General features: G+C 45.3%; 1 protein-coding gene across 1 annotated transcript in view; it reads right to left on the minus strand.

Annotated features, from left to right (window-relative positions):
- The window catches only part of SLC13A3 (solute carrier family 13 member 3), a 78,940-nt gene that overhangs the window by 25,518 nt on the left and 32,790 nt on the right, over positions 1–20,632 (minus strand). Inside the window, exons 3-6 of the mRNA XM_003787673.3 lie at positions 19,069–19,232; positions 8,706–8,772; positions 5,554–5,736; positions 1,976–2,101 (exon numbers count right to left, since the gene is read on the minus strand). Coding sequence (XP_003787721.2) covers positions 1,976–2,101; positions 5,554–5,736; positions 8,706–8,772; positions 19,069–19,232 — 540 coding nt within the window. The remainder of the gene's footprint in view (positions 1–1,975; positions 2,102–5,553; positions 5,737–8,705; positions 8,773–19,068; positions 19,233–20,632) is intronic.

A 20,632-nucleotide genomic window follows, 5' to 3' on the forward strand; every position in this document is an offset into this window, starting at 1 on the left:
TTCTTATCTCCTTTCCTGGCCTCATCTCCCACAAATCTCCCCCTCACTCCCTGAACTCAGTCACTTAATCTTATCTCAGTTCCAGAACATTCCTTGCTACCGCTGGCCTTAGGGCCTTTGCACTTGTTGTTCTGTCTCCTTAAAATGATTTCCATCCCCAGCTCCCTCTCTCCCTTTACTAAGTAAACTCTACTCATGATTCATATCTCAGTTCAAAAGTCAGTTCCCCAGGAAAGCTGTGCTGCCCTCCCAGGCTGGGTGAGAGTCCACCCAGGTTATCACCATTGTCATTCCTGCAGTCTACTCCATCTAAAGGGCAAACTCCCCAAGAGCAGGGATGATCTCTGCCTCCTCAAGACCTATGACAGTGTCAGGCACATAGTAGGTATGCAGAGGATACTTGCTGAGTGAAGATGGAGTCATGAGACAGGCCTGAATCTTTTTAGTTACTCACTCAGAAGCACCTCCCTCCTGGGTTCCCTTCTATCTGCCTTTCCTCCATTGCAGCCTCTTTTGAGGTCAAGTACTACAGGTGCTATGAAAACACTAGAAGGGCAAAGGGCCTCTACTTTGGGCTCAGTCCTAGGCAGTTCACTCATTCTTTTTCATTCAGGTGTTACTTTTGCTGTAGCTAACTAATTTTTATCCTCAATCTACAAGAGAAGAAATGTTAAAAAAATCAAAAGCTCAGGAAAGTCTCAGAGTTGCTCAAGATCACATTGAACCATGATTTCAACTCTGGTCCATCTGAATCCAAAATCTGGGCTTGCTGCTCTGTGTTAGATTAGGCTTTGAACCCTGAGTTTCTGCTATGAGGAGTCCTAGAAGACATTTGAATCAAGGACCATCACACCAGAGCCTTTCTGTTCTCAAAGGGTTTTCACCCCTGTTTGCTCCAGGGTTGTTTCTACTGGTCCCATTTTATAGATGAGAAAATTAAGGTCTAGCGATGAGGGGACATAAGTGGGTCGGAGAACAACTTTATAACATGCCTACCTCCCCATCTCCAGCTCTGACTATTTCTCAACCTCTAGGCGTTCATAACTTATCTTCACAAATGTTGCTTGCTATAACCACATACCACCTGGCTCTCATATTAGCTCCATATTTTCTTCCAAAAAGACTCATGATTTCAATTCTAAAAATGTATTTAAATAGAGTACAAGAATCACTCCCAATACATACACAGTAACTGTAAAAGTAAATATATCAGCTGGGTGTGGTGGCATACTGAGAAGTCTGAAATGGGAGGATCAACTGGGCCCAAGAGTTCAAGATCAGCCTGGACAACATAGCAAGATCCCATCTCAAAAAAAAAAACACCAACCAAAATAAATAAGTAAATAAATAAATGAAAGCCAAACACCACTATTATATTTTGGCTAGACATCATTAGTAGCTTAAATTTCTGAGCCTGAAATTTGCTGTTTATTTGCTTAAAAGGCTGATTCAGAAATGTTAGAGAGCTGCTAAAATTTCTCCAGCACTCAGGTGAGACTTTCTCTTCAACGGAAGCAGGTTGAATTGATGAGAGGAGGTAAAGGAATATTCTTCCCACAACACATTTTGATGTTATTTAGTACCTTGTCCTCACGCCTCCCCCAATTATCTTCTCTACCAGAGCCCCATAAAATGGGAAGCAGTGCACTTTTCTCTCCTCTGGTCATGAGTGTTTATCTTATTTAAAGAAAATAACTATTAATAATTATTAATGATCAGTGACATTAACTGAGAGCCTGGGTGTGGCCAGCAGGCCATACACACTTCCAATCTTTATGTCCCTGGAAGTCAAGACATGACACTATGCCATGAAATGATGTCAACCATCCTCAGTGTTCAGAGATAGAGGCTGAGACTAGGAAGGCCACCCCCTAGCAAGCTAGGAAGCTGGGACTCCCACACCATTCTGTCTGCCTCTGAAGCGCGAGCATTTCCACTTCCCTGCTTCTTCTCCCAAGAAGAAAATGCGAGATACCTCAAGCTCATGCCCCCGTACAGGAAGGAGATCCACAGCCAGCCTGCCAGCAGGAAGAGCAGCATGAGAGGGAAGGCGAAAACGAACCAGGAGCCAAAATTCACCACGTCACACTGCGGGAAGAAACTGGGAAGGGAGACAGAGAACAGAACAAGATCAGCCGAGCTCATCTGCGGAGTGGGGTGGGGAGTGGGGATGAGGGAGGCAGGAGGTGCCAGCACAGGGGTGGGGGGGTCAAGATGGGAGTCACGGGCCCTTCCTGTTACCCTTTTAAATCTGGCACATACATTTTCCATCCCTCTAATAGAAAGTGCTCTTTTTCTCTTGTTTGGAGGCTGGTGATTTTGCCCTAATTGGACCAGAAGTGGCCCATGGTCAAGAACAAGTGAGTGGTCAGGCTTATAACCAGCACTCAGGGAGGCCAAGACAGGCAGATTGCTTGAGCTCAGGAGTTCAAGACCAGCCTGAGTAAGAGTGAGACCCCCCATCTCTATTAAAAATAGAAAAGTTAGGCAGGCGTTACAGTGAGTGCCTGTAATCCCAACTACTTGGGAGACTGAGGCAAGAGGATTGCCCGAGCCCAAGAGTTTGAAGTTACTGTGAGCTTTGAGGAACCCACAACAGTCAATCCAGGGTGATGGTGTGAGACTCTGTCTCAAAAACAAACAAAAAACTGAGTGAGTGAGGCAGGCTGAGCTAGACCACAGGGCATTGAACAGGGCACACTTCATTGAAGGGGTTTACAGGCTATTTGCTGCCCCAGTGGTACAGGCCTGGTAAGCCCAGAACTGCACTTTTACTTGAAATTATGTGATAGCCAAATGTCAGCAATCTATTATAATGTTCTCACGACTGTGGGGCTTAACAGAGCATGGCTGAAAGCTGCAGCCTCTGCCCCCTCATTATACAATACCGGGCAATTTTAAAATACACAAAACTTTATGGAGACCTTGTATATCCCCATATGTAGATCTTAAATATTAGTCCTGGAGTGATTTCTCTGTCTGCTAAACATGGCTAAACAGGGTCCAAACTCAAGTTTCATACCTCGTTAAATGTGAAAAGGATTGAGGGTAATAACAGTCAGTGTTGGTGAAAATAAGGGAACATAGGCAGACTCCTGATGCCCGTTCATTAGAATGCTCTTTTTGGAGAGGAATTTTGTAAAATGCATTCAGAGCCTTAAAAGTGTGCATTATCCTTTTATCCCAGAAATTGCACTACTAAAAATATGTCTTTAAAAAAAAACCCCAGAAATACAGTCAGGAATGTATGTGCTAGATTTAAAACAGTAAAAGGAAGTTATAGAATGATTCGTTCAAAAGTATACAAAATCAACTTATTCATGGTATTCATGGTATTCATGGGTATTGTTAAGAAAACAAAATATCAACAGTTTTTATATAATAAATAAGCAAATAAAAGAAAATATTAATAAATTCTTTGTAGGGGGATTCTGTTCTTTCCCTTCTCTTTATCTGTATTTTCCACAATCAATAAGGATGCATGTATAATTAGAAAAAATAAAAATATTATTTTAAAAACTGAAAATAGCAGCAAATATTTCATCAGTCACATAATTCATCATAGCAACATAATAATAATTATTATTATACAATAAAAACAATCTACATGTCCATGATTCAATAAAGTATGATACCCTGAATGGGATAATATATAGTCATTAAAAACTTTATTAAAAGTTTTAATGACAAATCAGACCATAAACAATATGATGACAATAATACTGTCCCAGCAAACCCTAAGACCAAACACCCAGCTTCCCCCTCAGCAGAAAACTAAGAAGTCTCTCTTTTTTTTTTTGAGACAGAGCCTTAAGCTACCGCCCTGGGTAGAGTGCAGCTCACAGCAACCTCCAACTCCTGGGCTCAAGTGATTCTCTAGTCTCAGCCTCCCAAGTAGCTGGGACTACAGGTGCCTGCCACAACGCCTGGCTATTTTTTGGTTGCAGCCGTCATTGTTGTTTGGCAGGCCCAGGCTGGATTCGAACCTGCCAGCTCAAGTATATGTGGCTGGCGCCTTAGCCACTTGAGCCATAAGCTAAGAAATCTAATCAAAGGCCAAGCCTCATTCTCCCCACACCTGAAGCAGGATCATCTTGGTTTCTGGATTTTCTGCCAGTGACCAAAACCCACAGGGCACAGCCAGCCCTTGTTCAAAGAGTAGAGATAAAAAGACATATAAGACAGTAAAACTCAGTGGACTTAAACTGGATCTCCGTAAGTGAGGGTCAGACTGGCCCCGTGATTCTAATACATACTGTCAGCTGGAAATCCCTGGTTTCTATCATCAAATCAAAGAATTTTAGGATTGAGGAATGTAGTGGCAGTTTATCTCACCAGAGCTTAAGGTTTTAAAATGAGCACGTGGGGCCGAAGAGTGGCATACTGAAAAGTTTCTCATGAAAGTAACTCAGACGCTTAAGGACTGATGACTGTGTATATACCCAACCTCTCCCAGGAAGATCAACCCAGCTGGCCGTCCCTCTTCATCCTCACAGGTTTTGATTCTTTGGATGTGCAGGAGGGAAAGAAGTTGGCCAGATTTGGAGCCATGATCATTTTTGTTGCCCATTGCTTGTTTGCCAAATGCTTACATTTGGATTTATTTATCTATTTTATTATTATTATTTATTTTTTGTAGAGATGAGGTGTTGCTATTTTGCCCAGCCTGGTCTTAAGCTCAAGCGATCCTCCTGCCCTGGCCTCCCAAGGTGCAGACCTGAGCCACTCCAGGGGGCCTACATTTGCATTTAGGTACATTGAATGAACGTGTGATGATGCCTTCTCCACGGCAGAGAGATCTTAGAAATCTAGCCTCTTTGATCCCGGCATCTGAAAAATCTTAAGAGACAGAATTTCAAAATAGATGTTTAAAATCTTGGAAGCCAAAGGCTTCAAATAAGGGAATTGACAAGTGGTGTAGTCACAGAATCCTTCTCTTTCACTCTTACGCCCTGGCGGCCGGCCACCAGTCACTGCTGGTCCCTGTCTGTGGACAGGACAGCCACAGTCCAAAGCCTCCAGCCGGCTGCTTCTCTGCACTCACCTCCTGAGGAGGAGCCACCTGCCTGCCCTGTAACCTGACCTCCCCTCACCTGCCCTTTGCCTGGTCTGCCCAGCCTCTCTGGTCTTCTCGCTGTTCCCTTAACCTCCCCGGGAACAGTCCCACCTCAGAAAGCCTTTGAGAAGCCATGGCCTCTGCTGGATTGCTCTTCTCTCCCATGTCCCTGTAGTTCCCTCTCTCCCTTCTAGGTCTACAGATGATCCCTTATTAGAGAGGACAGAAGTATGCGCACAACACATGTAAAATAGCACCCTACTCCCAGCACTCTACTGCCCATGTTATCTGTGCATTTGCTGTTCACTTATTGTTCCCCTCCCAACAGAATGGGAGCTCCCCAAGGGCAGGCATTTAGCTGAATTTTGCACATCTCTGTGTCCCCACAACCTGGTTAATAGAAGGCCCTCAGGACGCATCCCCTGAAGGCTGAATGAATGAGCTGGAGGGTGGGGAGGAACAGAAGCCTGGCACCTGGCAGGGACACTTGCTTTTACCTCTTGAGCTGGCCAAGTAGGATGAGGTTGGGGGCCGTGCCCGTGAGGGTGGCCGTGCCCCCGATGCTGGCTGAGTAGGGGATGGAGATGAGGAAGCCCTTCCAGATGTTCCTGCGGTATTCCTCCTCCTTGGAGTCTGCCAGCAGGTCCAGGGGAGCCTCCACCTCCTCCGCGTGGCCTTTGCTTCAAACAAACCAGAAGAGAAGCCACTCAGAACACGCGGAGAACCGGGCTGCACGCTGCTTGGGGCTTGGGAGAGCTAAGTGGTTTTTCTGGAAGGCAATTTGGCATAGCTATCAAAAACCTTCAAAAAGGTATATCCCTTCAGCTCAGACAGTCTCCTCTAAGAATTTGCCCTCAAGAAATAGATCCATGCCTCAAGCAGAGGAACAAGGCAGTTTGCATTAAATTAGAGACGACCCTTCATTAAAAGGGGCCTGAGGTTAAAGGTGATTCTTTATCCTGCAGGGAACACTAATGCAGCTGTGATGATTAGACCAGTGTTTATTACAATAAAAACTACTCATTATACAAACTAAAATGAAAAGGCAGGTCACAGTATAATTTAGTTTTCTATTTTAGAAATATTCATCAATATGGAGGTATTTTAAAAGTCTAGAACGGTATCTACAAAGTGATTTGGGTGCCTTTTGGGGAAGTGGAATTATGGATTTTTTTTATTCCTTTTTGGTATTTTCTGAGTTATTTTCCTGGCACCATTAAAGAGTTTGGGGAAAGTATGAAATGGAGAATTATTAATTATATAATTAAAAGCTCATGATGTTGGCATAAATGTATTGAGGATGGTTCGGTGAAGTGGAGGATTAGACGCCATTAAGTGAAATAGCAGGTGATATAACAGCATGTGTAGAATTTTCAGTTTTTAATTTAAAAATGAATTTATGTAGACACAGAGATATCAAGAAATAGTCCAGAGTGATAGTCACTTAACTGTTATAATCTACGTCTGGGGGTGAGATGCTGATTAGCTTTTTCTTTTTGTTTGAGTATTTTTCTGTACATGTGTTAATATAAAATGTTTATAAGTGAATGAAATTAAGAATTGCTATAATGCTGTAACTATGTGAAGTAATAGATATATTAATTAGCTTGATTGTAGCAAATACATTCATTTTGTATACATATATTTTAAAAATCTCCTTGTATACCTCAAATGCATACAATGTTTATTTTTCAATTATACCTCAATAAAGCCAGGAAAAAGGAAATTAAGATTTAAACAAAGAACTGCTCCAGTGTCACAAATCAACATTTAAATTTTTTTAACTTTATTTTTTAAATTAAAATTTTAAATGTCTCTTTAAAAGAAGGAAATAGGATTCAAATATATTCTGGCCTTAATTACTACATAGAAACTTCCTCCCCAGAAATAAGAGGGACATGACCTGGTGTCTGTGTAGCTGGTTTCCACTGTGACCAGAAAGCAAAAACCAGTGTCATGGTCTGATTTCTTAGGGGTGACAGTCCTGGGACCCCAAATATAATGAGTATCAGTAGAAGAATAAGAAAAAAGAAAGGACCCTCTGTTTTATCTAGCACAACACCTTCTTTGTTCAGATGGGGAAACTGAGGCCCAGAGAGGGGAAGGGGTTTGCATGCAATGGACGTGGACTTCCAGAGGGGAGGGACTGGGTCTTTTCCAGTAGACCCAGTACAAGCTCTGCCTGGGCTGATGCTTAGAACATACTCCCAGGGCTCATAGTTATGAGGGGCTGGTCCAATCACAGAACCCAAATCTCAAAGTTGAACTCAAAGCCCCAAAACAGGGTGCCAGGAAGGGGCATAAGCTGGGGGATAAAACAGGTGTAAGATCATGTCTCTCTTCTGCTGAAACTCTCCATTGGCTCCCATCTCATTCAGAGTCCAGGCTACATGATGGCCTACAAAGGCCCACACATACCTCCACCCTTAAGCTATCACCAACCAAGCACCAAGCAGTTTCTCAGGCCCACCTCCTATCATCTGCTCACTCAATCCCTCAGCTCCAGCCTCACCAGCTTCCTGGCTGCTCTGTGAATTCTCAGGAGCTTGGCACATGCTGATCCTTCTGCTGAAAGCACTCTTCCCACAGAGTCACCTGTGACCCACCCCCAGGTCCTGCAGGGATTTGTTCAAACACAGCCTTCTGGGTAAGGCCTTCCCTAACTACCCCCCAGCCTGCCTCCCTCCCTCACCCTCTTTCCTGAATATTCTCCCTCATGGACTTACCAGCTGATGTGCTATGAATTTTACTCATTTATCTACTTCTTGCCATTAGAATGTGAGTTCTCTAACAACTGGTATTTTTGTCTTTTCCTTGCTGCATCCCTGTCCCTAGACCAGTGTCTGGCTCATCATAAGTTGTCAATAAATATTTGTCCAATGAGTGAAATAGACTTGATCAATGCCCAGCACTGCCTTGAGTAATCACTTCAGTCCCTGCTATTTCATCACCATTAAATCAAGATGACAGTGGTGTCCTAATACCAAGTGTTGTCAACTTACATGTAAAGCACAGTCAACCTGCTCTATCAACAGAGCTGATCTCAAGATGACCCACATGATGGCTTCTGATTATCATGTCTAGTTGGTAGACAAAGACTAACTGAGGCTCAAGGAGGTTAAGTGACCTGTCCAAGTCACGCAGCCAGTAAGAGGCAGAGCCAGAGTTCCAAGTCACGTCTGCGTGACTCCAAACCCTACAATCTTGACCACACATGCAAAAGATACTGAAAGCTACATGTGACAGTAACGTGAAGGTGCTTTCTAAATCACCTTAGTGTGAGGATTGCTACTATTTTTGGTTCTTAGAGCTTCTGGGTCCTGCCTCTTCCCTCTCCTCCTTGACCAACATGTATAGTTTGTGCCCTGCCACTCTTCTGGGTCCCTCCTTTCAAGAGGAAAGCTCCAAAGACCCTCATCCTCCCTAGATTTTTTAGGATTCAATGTGCTTCCCTATGTTTTTCACATCAGGACTTTTTAAAAGGAGACTCTTGAGGTCCATGTTTAAGCCATGGGAGTGAAAACCTGGGCATTAGATCGTTTGGTGACAATGACCTCCATGGGAGGGGAATGGTTTGCAGCATTGAATTCTTGTTCATTGTACCCTTGAATCAAGCACTGGCCCTTCCATAATTTCACCAGGGACTTACTCTTCTGTGCTGGCAAGAAATTGCATCTCCATGGGCACAGCTGGTAGGCCATTTCTCCGCACCGCAGCTAGGAAGAAAGAGCAGGAGGTCTTTAGGGCAACGCAGTAAGTGGGGGCAGAATTGTTCCAATTTCTGTGTACTAAGTCGAGGCTGCTTCTTCATTACCAGGATCCTGCACTATTCATTGAATCATTTTCTTTTTTGCCTATATAACATTTATTTTTTGGTTTGTTTTTCTTTTTTGTTTTATTAAATCATAAGTGTGTACAAAAAAGAGAGACAGAAAGAGACAGACAGAGACAAGGCTCACCGCATTCCATCCTCCTGCCTCACCATTCATATTTGGAGATAGCCCCAGGTCAGCGGACAGAGGATTAGCTGCAAGCCTGCTTGACAGCCCACAGCTCAAGCCTAGGCTTACCTGAGTAGCCATTGCCAAAGGGACATTTGGGAAAGTCCAGCTATCAGTGGCAATGGGTCAGCAATGGGTCAGGTGATCCCACTGTCCATTCATCCAAAAGATATTTATTGAGCTCCTACTATGACTATGAGCTCAGAGTGCTCAATGAACAATACAGAAAAAGGTCCCTGGCTCCTGTGAAGATCATATATTCTAGAAAGAGAGAAAAGCAATACATGAATAAAGACAATTTCAGGAAGACAATTTCAGATAGTGATGAATGCATGGTATGGAGGAAAATAAACGGGGCAATGCATTGGGTCAACAAAGAAATCACTGTATGCTGATGTCATTTGATCTGAGATCTCAAAGAGAAGAGAAGAGCCTTGGAAAAGAGTGTTCCAGGAAATGGGAACAGCAAGGCCAAAGGCCCCGTGGTAGGGGAAAGCTTGGCAGAGTTGAGAAGCCACAGAAGTCAGTGTGCTGGGAAAGGCCAGGGGTAGATGGGGGAGTGGGCTGGGCTGGGCAAAGATCAACAGGAGCCACAGCAGGAATGTGGGTCCATGCAGAATCTAGTGTCTAAGAGGGATGACATGACTTACATATTGCAAACACCCTGGGATCTGGTTGGAGAGCATGGACTGTGGATGGTGGGATGGCAAAATGGAAACTGGGAGCCCAGGTCAGGATTTATTGCATTTTCCAGGAAAGATGATGGCAGCTGGCCCAGGCTGGTGACCACAGAGATACCGAGAGTGACTAAGTTGTAGAAGTGTTTCAGTTCTTTTTTTGAGATAAGAGCTGGTTGTAGCTTGGAACCCAGGGCAGGAACTCAGGCCCATGAACCCCAGCCAATCCATCAATCGATTCCTATGGAGTGTCTGTGTGCTTGGCGCTAAGTGACAAGAGATAAAGGTCCTCATGGTTGATCTTCCAATAGGGGAAATACATCATAGGTGATTAAGGAAAATATGAAAATGAGCATCATGGAGGAAAATAAAAACAGGTGTTTGGGGTTGAGCCATGCAAATGCCTGGGGTAAGGAACAGCATATACAAAGGCCCTGTGGTGGGAGTGCACATAGTATGTTGGAGAGGAAAGGGAGACCAGTGGGGCTGGAGGAGCCTGAGGGAGAAGGAGAGAGAGGAGGGGAGGTGACAGGAGCACAGGGTTGGGGGTGGCAGGAAAAGGGCTGGCCACCCAGGGGTCTTGGGGCTCACAGTAGAGACTTTGATTTCTTCTCTGATCAGACAGGAGCCAGGGTAGTTTTTGAGCAGAAGAAAGTCGGGTCAGGATCTTACTTTATTTTTAAAGTATCCTGCTTGACAGATCAGACAGCCTAGGAATGTTGACAGTGTTTTGGAGACAAAAAGAAAAAATGAATTAAAAGTTCCTACAAGGCCTGGCGCCCATAGTTTAGTGAGTAAGCCACCAGCCACATACACTAGGGCTGGTGGGCTTAAGCCTGGCCTGGGCTTGCTAAAGACAATGACAACTGCAACCAAAAATAGCTGAGTGTTATGGTAGGTGCCTGTAGTCCCAGCTACTTGGGAGGCTGAGGCAAGAGAATTGCTTAAGCCCAAGAGTTTGAGCTGTGAGCTGTGATGCCATGAGGGCAATGTAGTGAGACTCTGTCTCAAAAAAAAAAAAAGGTCCTATAGCTAGAACCACCACCACAAAGGAAAAAGTAACCCTCTCCTGGGGCTTGGGTCTGTAACTAGTGGCTAACCATGGGAGCCCTGGGTTCAGATCATAGCTCCATCCCTTGCTATGTGACCTTAGATCAGTGGTTCCCAACTGGGGTCAATTCTGCCTCCAAGGGATGTTGGACAACGTCTGGGGGCAATTTGGGTTGTCATAACTGGAGGTGAGGGTGGCACTGCTACTGGCCTCTGAATTGTGGCTAAATATCCTTCAACACAGGCCACTCCGCCCTAACAAAGGTGCCATTATCCCACCCAAATGGCAATAGCATTGAAGTTGAGAAACCCTGGTTGACACACATCTCACCATAATGTCCCTGAATCTCAGTTCTCTTTTTTTTTTTTAAGGCAGACTCTCTCTCTATCACCCTGGAGTTGAGTGCTATAGTGTCATAGCTCACAGCAACCTCATACTCTTGGGTTCAAGCAATCCTCTTGCCTCACCCTCCCAAGTAGCTGGGACTACAGGTGCCCACCACAACACCCAGCTAGTTTTTCTATTTTTAATAGAAACCAAGGTCTTGCTCTTGCTTAGGGTAGTCTCGAACTTAGGGAGCTCATGCAATCTGCCCACCTCAGCTTCCCAGAGGAAGCTGGGATAACACAATTCTGCCTTCCAACATTCCCTGGAGGCAGAATTGACCCCAGTTGGGAACCACTGATCTAAGGTCACATAGCAAGGGATGGAGCTATGATCTGAACCCAGGGCTCCCATGGTTAGCTACCAGTTACAGACCCAAGCCCCAGGGGAGGGTTACTTTTTACTTTGTGGTGGTGGTTTCAGCCACAGGAACTTTTTTTTGTTGTTGTTGTTGTTTTGAGACAGAGTCTCACTATGTTGCCCTCACTTCTTTAAATCACAAAATGATTTAGAGATCATAATTCTCTTAGGGTTGTCAAGAAGATTAAAGCAGGGACCAGCAAACTTGTCCTATAAAAAGCTAAATATTTTAGGTTTGGGGGGCTGAATGGTCTCTTAGTAATGACTCATCTCTGCTGTAATGGCAGGAGAGCAGCCACTGATCACACATACATGACTGAGTGGGCGCCAACCTTCCCACTGGGATACTGAAATTTGAATTTCATATAATTTTCACATAACAAAATATTCTTCTTGTTTGGGTTTATTTCAACCATGTAAAAATACAAAAACCATTCTTAGCTATAGGGAGCACAGAAGCAGGCCAGATGTGGTGGCTCACGCCTGTAATTTCAGCACTTTGGGAGGCCAACGTGGGAGGATCATTTGAAGCCAGGAGTTCAAAACAAGCCTGAACAACATGGCAAGACCCTGTCTCTATAAAAAAAAAAATGGAAAAATTAGCTGGGTGTGGTGGCATTCATCTCTAGGGAGGGTGAGTCAGGCAGATTGCTTGAGACCAGGAGTTTGAGGTTGCTGTGAGCTCTGAGGACAGCATTGTACTCTAGCGTGGGCAATAGAGTGAGACCCTGTCTCTAAACCCCACCAAACAAACAAACAAACAAACAAGCAGCAGACTAGATTTGGTAGGCATGGTTTCCAAACCCTGACATAAAGAATTTATAAGAAAGCCAAGTACGAGCAAGGATTCAATAAATGCAGGTTACTATTGAAAAAGGATAAGAAAGCGGCCCCTGACGTCAGGAACTGGTCTGACACCCAGAATCAGGCCATGGTGTTCTCCTGGCGGACTTCAACAATCTAACAGAACAGGGACCTCAGACAAAGTCCCTCTGAGACTATGACAAAACAAGACAAAGCCAGTCCATTTCATAATCTTGTCTAAGGTCAAGGCCACCATGTTTTCTATAAGATATTAAGCATCTCCCTCTCTTGCTCATTGAGCGGCTGCTACTCCATTTTTGTTTTTTTTTGTTTGTTTGTTTGTTTTGAGACAGAGTCTGACTCTGTCACCCTGGGTAGAATGCCGAAGCCTTCCAGAGTGCTAGGATTACAGGTGTGAGCCACTGCTCCCAGTCACAGAATTGCCTGTGGTTTCTGACAGTGCCCACCCTAAAGCCCAATCCTTTCAGGGGTTCTTTTTAGCCCCCTCCTACTGAGATAGTCACGGTGCACGTGCCCCTCACTGCTGCGAGGATCTAAGGCTGAAAGTCAGGCCAGCTCACCCTGGCCAGCGAGGACAAGGGTCTCGGGGCTTTCATGCTAGAACACAAGTCCATAGCGATGCACGAGGCCAGGGGCCCAGTTCCCTGAAGCAGGGAGGGAAGGGCTGTTAATAGCAGACCAGGATGGGGGGCGAGGTTTCTACTCTGCAGGGGATGGCCAGACAGAAAGAACTCTGACCCCGTGACACCCAGCCCGCTATCTTTAGCTCATTCTGCATTCTTCCCACCAGGGCTGAGACCATGGCTGTCACGCAGCATCCCACATCCACAGAGCTTGCCAGCTTCTCAGGCATGATCCACCTCCGTCCTCCTTAGCCCTGGCTGGACATTAGAATTCCCTGAGGGTCCCAGCCCACAGGGTCTGGTTTAACAGTTCTGGAGTGGGGCTTGGGTCTCAGTAGTTTTGAAAGTGGTGCAGGTGATTCTTTTATGCAGACAGGGTTGAGGGCAATTCATCTGAAGTGGCAGATAGGGAAACTGAAGACGCTAGTGGCTGCCCACGCACGCCCTTGGCGGTGGGGCTGGTGCGTGCTCACCAGTCTGCTACAGTCCTCATAGGAGCCCCTTCACTCATCCAAGGAATCTGGGTACTCACTGTCAGCACTTGAGTGGGAGAGCCTGTTGTAAGACTGTCCATGCTATAAATACCAGTGGAAGATGTCCTTACACACAGAGCTGCGAACAGTAATTAGCTTTAGCACATACAATCAGAAAGGGGGCAGCTAATCTTAATGAAGATTTGTAATGTCAAAACATTTTATACCAGCTATTATTTTTCTAATAATGATGATAGCAATTGGGTCAATGAAGATGAAATGTTTAAAAATAGGAAAACCAGAGTGTTAAGCACTCTTAACCATTTACCCAGGGTCCAACCCTGGGCTTCCCATGACCACAATGGCCCAAGAGACCACGTGGAAAAGGCCAGTGGGGCAAAGTCTCCAAAGAGACTTCTCTAGGTCCAGAAATCACCACTTAGGAGCTTTGTGCTTATGTAAGATCTTACTCAATTTGCGCCCATGCTGGAGTTTGTGTCAGGGCTGGGAACTGGGAACTTTCACATTTGAAATCATACAGCAGCCTTACAAAGCAAAGCAAGGTTTTTCACCTTTTTTACATCTGGGGAAACTGAGGCCTGAGAGGCTGGTTCAGATCCAGTGTGTCAGTGGCAGAGGCAGGCTTGTACCCAGGACTGTTAACCCCTTGGTTCTCACTTCACGTCCAAGACCTGTCACTTAGCAAGTCTGATGCGGACTGATAACGCTCATCTTGCCTCTCTAACATGACTGAAATGTTCTTGAAGTTTGGTGTGTAGAAGGCTGAGAAAGAGTTCTTCGGTCAAATTAAAGAGCACCCCAGGGAAGGTCAAATGCCCCAAAGTTAGGCAGGTTTCTGTCCATTAATTCATTTAGCATTCACAACAGTCTGGGCAGTAATCATTATTATTTCCTTTTTAGGTGAAAGGAAACTGAGGCTTTGAACAGTTAATTGGATGGATCATCCATTCATTTATTCATCATTTTACACCTTTATTAAACACCTACGATGTGTTTATGTGTCAGCAGTGCTTTAGGGGAACAAAATTGTAGCGGTGAAGATTGTTCACTGCAATGAGAAAGAGCAGCTCGGAGTCTTTGGAGGAGACAGATCATGAGCAAACAGTGAAATCCCTCCCAGGGAGGGGCAGGAAGCATCCGTGGGCATCAGGGTGGGGGTTCTTATTCCTGGTCCTCCAGTGTGGTTTGTGTATAACCACCACACGTGCCCTGCTTCCTATGGACCTGGCTCTTGCCCTTGTTTTATAGATGAGAAAATTCTCAGGAGGTGGATCAACATTGTGAATAAAGAGTGACCTGAAAAGCCACTGTTTCAGGACAGGTGGAACTTGGGCACTCCTAGAGGAAAGACGTGGGTGGCCAGCTAGTTTTCTTTGGGCACAGAAAAGAAAGGGAAGGAGTTTAGATTCAAAAGCCAGGTGGGCCCCTTCCGGGGCAAGGGACATTGGTCAAGTAATGCACCACTTCGAGCATCAGTTTTCTTCTCTGTAAAATGGGGGTGCCAGTGCTGTCTCCCCTGCAGGGCTGAGAGCATGCTCGCAGGAGAACGCTCACCACTCACAAGGTCCCAGGTCCCCCAGGCAGTGCAGGGCACAGAACTGGGTACAAGAACTAGGGAGAGGCAGCGAGGACCCCTGAGGTCTTGTCCTGTGAGCCCCACCCAGGTCTGGCCCCTCTGTGCCAGGCCACACAGCATGGAGCTCAGAGGCACAGATTTGGATTCAAACAGAACTCAGCGACTAACTCATCACATTACTTCAGGCAAATCATTTTGCCTCCCTGAGCCTCTGTCTCCTCATCTATAAAATGGGGGTCATTGTTTTTTAGTGTAGTAACGATTAAGTGAGTTGATGAGTATGAAAGATTCAGCACAGTGTCTGACATAGGGTGGTTCTTCAGGAAATGGGGGCTCACATTATCATCGTGGTTACTGCCAGGGATGACCTGTGTGAACTTAAGCTCCTAGGAGCTTCCGTGTCCCTCTCCATTCTTTTTAGCCCTGTCCTCACCTCCTAACCCCTGGTCAAAACACAGAAACTGGGTAAAAGAGTGCATTTCCCTTTGCACTGGAATTAGCCTTGCTTTAGGTCTTAGAGGCTGATTATTAACCGATTCCTGCTCTCTGATCTCAGGCCTCAGAAAGCAGGTGTCTGCCCCAGCCCCCCAGGGTCCCCGGCCTCCTGATGTCTCGCAGCACAGGGGAAAAGATTCTGGATTTCACTGCATGACCACTGCATGCGACCTTGGGCAAGGCCCTTCCCCTTCCTGGGTCTCAGATTTTATCCTTACAAGGAGGGACTTGGTTTTCAAACATTTGCTTGGCCACTTTGGAAAAAAAATCTCATGTAGGAGAAAAAGGGCAGGCTCTGAGGTCAGCCAGCCTGGGTCTAAAACGCTACAGACACTGCTTTGAAACTGGGTAATCTGGAGCGCTACTTCATCCTCTTTTTTTTTTTTTTGCAGTTTTTTTTGGCCAGGGCTGGGTTTGAACCCGCCACCTCCGGCATATGGGGCTGGCGCCCTACTCCTTTGTGCCACAGGCGCCGCCCTTCATCCTTTTTCTTAATTTGTTCCTCAGTTTCCATGTCTCTAAATGAGCTCACTCCCTGCTCCATCTCCTTTAGCTAGAAGGCCCACGAAAGAGTTACCTGGAAGCACAGTATATAAAGTAGGTGCAGCTGGGGTTGAAATAGGGGAATGGGCAGAGTCCCAGCTGCTTACTGTCACCCCAGGGTGACTAGGGGGCAGTTTGCTTGGAGCTCCCGGACTTAGGGGATACAATTTGGAATCCCATAAAGCTGATACTGTGCAGCAGAGATTAGCAACTTGCACTAGGCAGGGTGAAACCAGCCCGCCGCCTGTGTTTGAATGGCGGCTGACTAAGAAGGGTTTTCATATATTTAACTGATTAAAAAAAATAGAAGAATGATATTTCATGATGCAAACATGATGTGGAATTTTAATTTTAGCACACATGCATGAAAAGGTATTGTCACAGGGCCATGCTTCTTCGTTTATATTTTGCTTTCTCTCTGCAAGGGTGGAGTCGAGCAGTTGTGACAGAGTGGCACACAAAGCCTAAAATATTTACTATCTGGCCATGTATAGAAAAAGGTTACCAATCCCTACTATACGGCCTTTCTTCCCTTCCACATTTGCCCATGCATGGATCTGGCTGTGCTCTATTACCAATGGTGCGATTCTGGACACATGATTTCACCTCTCTGAACCTCATCTGTGAAGTACTTATAATCATTTCTAGCCTTCAGGGCTGTCGTGGGAATAAGATGAGCAGGACCCCTTCGTGAATGATGGGGAAATATACCAGTGTCAATAAGTGAGGCCAACTTAGATGGGACATGGAGCAACCTCTAAATTTAACAGGTACGCATTTTTCATTTAGTGCGTATTTGAAAAAAATATGACTAGCACCCAAAACTCATGGTTTCATGGCTAATGCTTGCTGTGTTAGTTGGGGTAAATGATCCAAAGTGACTAGTACAGATCTCTCATCTATCTCTGAAGATGTGGCTTCCATCTTTGAGTCTCAGGTGTGATCTCTTGCTCCCACCATCATATTCACATGCCACCCAGCAGGAAGCAGAGAGAAGGAGGGAAAGAACCCAGAAGTTGCACCCATCATTTCCATGCACATCCCATTGGCCAGACTTAGTCACCTGACCAGATCTGATCACAAGGGAACCTGGGAAATCCAGCCTTTCTTCTGCACGGCCTGTGTAGGCTTCTGTTAATTAAAAGAACAAAGGAGGACTCCATGCTGGAGCTATAGGAGCAACTTCTGCCCATGTAGGTATTGATTTAAAGCTTCCTTTTAAAGTAAATTTAAAAATAAGGTATTTCAAAGTGGATGTGGCAGCCACTTTGCAACCAGGAGAGAAAGACCCAGGGAATCACAGAGTTGCCAATGAAAAGTCCTGACATCACTGTGCCTCTGAACTGACCCTGCACCTGCCTTTCTCTGACTTTGCTGTGTGATTTGGAAAAGTCATTTCTCTCTCTGAGCCGTCAATAATCATCTAAAAACACAGTAGCTAGGCTGGGTGCAGTGGTTCATGCCTGTAATCTTAGCACCCTGAGAGGCCAAGGTAGGCGGATGGCTTGAGCTCAGGAGTTTGAGGTTGCTGTAAGCTGTGATGCCACAGCACTCAACCAAAGGTGACAAAATGAGATTCCATCTCAAAATAAATAAGTAAATAAATAAATAAATCACACAGTAGCTGTTTATATTTTGTTAAGAACACAGTTCCAGGGCATCGAGAGACTCATACCCCTCAGTTCATAATACATACCCTTTTCTATTTGATTGAATTTTTTTTTAGTCCCTTCCATTCCAATTTCCCACTCCCACCCTTCCCATAGCGATTATTCTGATGCGTTTAGTGTGTAGCTTTTTTTGGTTGACATTCTTGCAAAATGTTTCACCATTCATATGTATTTTCAGTTTGCATATCAGGATTGTGCTCTATATCCCATTCTGTTCCCGCCCCCCCCACCATTCCACCTGATTTGTGAAACCCATTTGTATAACTACATGACTCACTAACCCTTCTCTCGTAAAAGCAGCGTAGTGATCAGGCACAGTGACCTATGCCTGTACCAGTGAGGAAGCCCACAGGGCCACCAATCCCCACACCACAGGGAATGCTCCAGTGAATAATGCTGTGTGTGTCCCCTCCTGGGCCTCCGGGAGAGTTCCTGCAGCATTTGTACTCAGGAGCAAAACTGCTGGGTTACAGAGCATATACACATTTAATTTGATTAAATTCCTGCAGAATGCTCTTAAGAAAGGCCGACCTGGTACACTCCCTTTCTAGAAGTTCACAAGGGTTCCCATGACCTCTGTTTTTCCCAACACGGGCATTATCCAGTTTTCTTTTCTTTTTTTTTTTTTTTGCACATCTCATGGATTTAAATCTCATTCTTTCAACTGGCATTTCTCTGGGCATTAGTGAAGCCAAACCTCTCTTCGAATGCTTTAAAATAAGATTTAATTACAGTACCCACTTCATAGGGCCATTTTGAGAGTTAAGGTAAAGCATTTAACTCTTTGCTCAGTATTTTAGTAAGCACTCCAGCGCTCAATTAATGCTTTTTTAAAAAAAAAAATAAACAAAAAAATAAACCAAAGTCTGGTTCTATTGCCCAGACTGTAATCCCCTGGTGTGATCATAGCTCACTGTAACCTTAACTCCTGAGTTTAAATGATCCTCCTGCCTCAGTCTTCCAAGAAACTAGGACTACGGGCACATGCCACCAAGCCCAGATAATTTTTAAAAATTGTGTAGAAATGGGATCTTACTATGTTGCCCAGGCTGATCTCAAACTCCTGGCCTCAAGTAATCCTCCTGCCTCAGGCTCCCAAAGTGCTGGGATCACAGGCGTGAGCTACCATGTCCTGCAATGAATGCAAATTTTTTAAAACCAAAGCACCATTTTTGACTTATCTTTATTATTATTATTATTATAAATCTGGTACATAGTAGGTGCTCAATAAGTGCTGCATGCTCTTGGCCTTCCTGACATTCTGCTCCCACTCCCAGTGGCATCAGCCCCAGTCCCTCTCTGCACAGCCTCACCTGTGTTCTCTTCTCTCTCCTGGCTGAGGTCCTTTCCAACCTCCTTCTGGCCAAAGAGACTCTTCAGGATGGCATTGGCTATGGGCAGCATCATGGCGGTGGAGGCAGTGTTGCTCAGCCACATGGACAGAAATGAGGTGGTCACCATCATCCCCAGGATGAGCCTGGGGAACAGAGGGAGTTAGAGGCAGACCCAGCACCGAGGGCACCGGTCCCACTTTGCCATCCCCGAGAAATCCATCCCATCCATTTCACAGACGGAACATTGAAACTCAGAGATGGCAAGTCAGCGGGAAAGCAGGGACCAAACCCACCTGTCAGGTTTATTTTACATCTAGGAAAACTGTGGCTCGATATATTTAGGTAAACTGATCACAGGTACCCAAAGTTCTAAATATATCCTAGGGGCGACATTTTCTTTCCCGTATCCCCAAATCCTTGATGGCATCCATTTCAAAACAACGTTGCCAGGGCACCAAGACACTCCACCGTCTTGCTTTAATGTCCTATCCAGACTCCCCCCACCCCATCTCCCCTCTAACTCCCACCAGTCACCCTCTGCTTAGACTCTGCTGAATTTGCCAGTGCCCGACGTGCCTGAACTCTCCTGCCTCCCTGCCTCTGCTTGGTCCATTCCCGGAATCCAAGTTTCATGATTTTTTTTCTTTGTACTGAACTCTTAATCCACCTGAAATTTGTTTAGATGTGTCATAATGAAGTGAGACGTAAATAGATCGTTTTTCGTGGAGTGAACCAATTGTCCCAACTCCCCCCATTTATTGAATAGTCCTCCGTTTCCTTGCTGATTTGGATTCCTTCTAGATGATTTATGCTGTGTGTTAAAATCTGTTTGTGAGCATCTTAGTGCTTTCATTATAACTTTATGGTTGACAGTGAAAGCAGCCCCACCCATTCTTGAAAGAGGAGTTGAAATGTCACCTCCTCCAGGAAGTCTTCCCCCTTTCCTCTGCCTGCCACATGGGCTCCTGGACAGGGGATGTGCCTCCTGGGGATCAAATTCCTGTTGGTGTTTGACCCCATAAAGAAACACAAATCTGCAGAGCTCAGTGGCGTGCTCGGCACAAAGGAGATGCTGGAAATTTACAAATCGTCCCGAATCTTCTGCTACATTCTCCCTGCCACCAACTTTATCACCCAAATAACTCTCAAATCTGTCCATTCTGTTCATTCACCTCCATGGCCACACTACCATTGTCTCTTGTTTGAACACGCAAACAGCACCCTAACTGGGCTGTATCATTTCTCATCCCTGTCCTGCCCACCTGGTCTCTATAAGGCAGCTAAGAGGAACCCGTGAAAAATGCAAATCTAACTGGGTCACTCCCCAGCTTAGAATCTCTCTCTTTTTTCTTTTTGGAGACAGAGTCTCACTTTGTTGCCCAGTAGAGTGCTGTGGCATTATAGCTCACAGCAACCTCCAACTCTTGGGCTTAAGCGATTCTCTTGCCTCAGCCTCCCAAGCAGCTGGGACTACAGGTGTCTCCCACACCATCTGGCTATTATTTTAGAGATGAGGTTTCCCTCTGGCTCAGGCTGCTCTCCA

Source organism: Otolemur garnettii, unplaced genomic scaffold (assembly GCF_000181295.1).
Source record: "Otolemur garnettii isolate 467f Iridium unplaced genomic scaffold, OtoGar3 scaffold00023, whole genome shotgun sequence".
Lineage (NCBI taxonomy): Eukaryota > Metazoa > Chordata > Mammalia > Primates > Galagidae > Otolemur > Otolemur garnettii.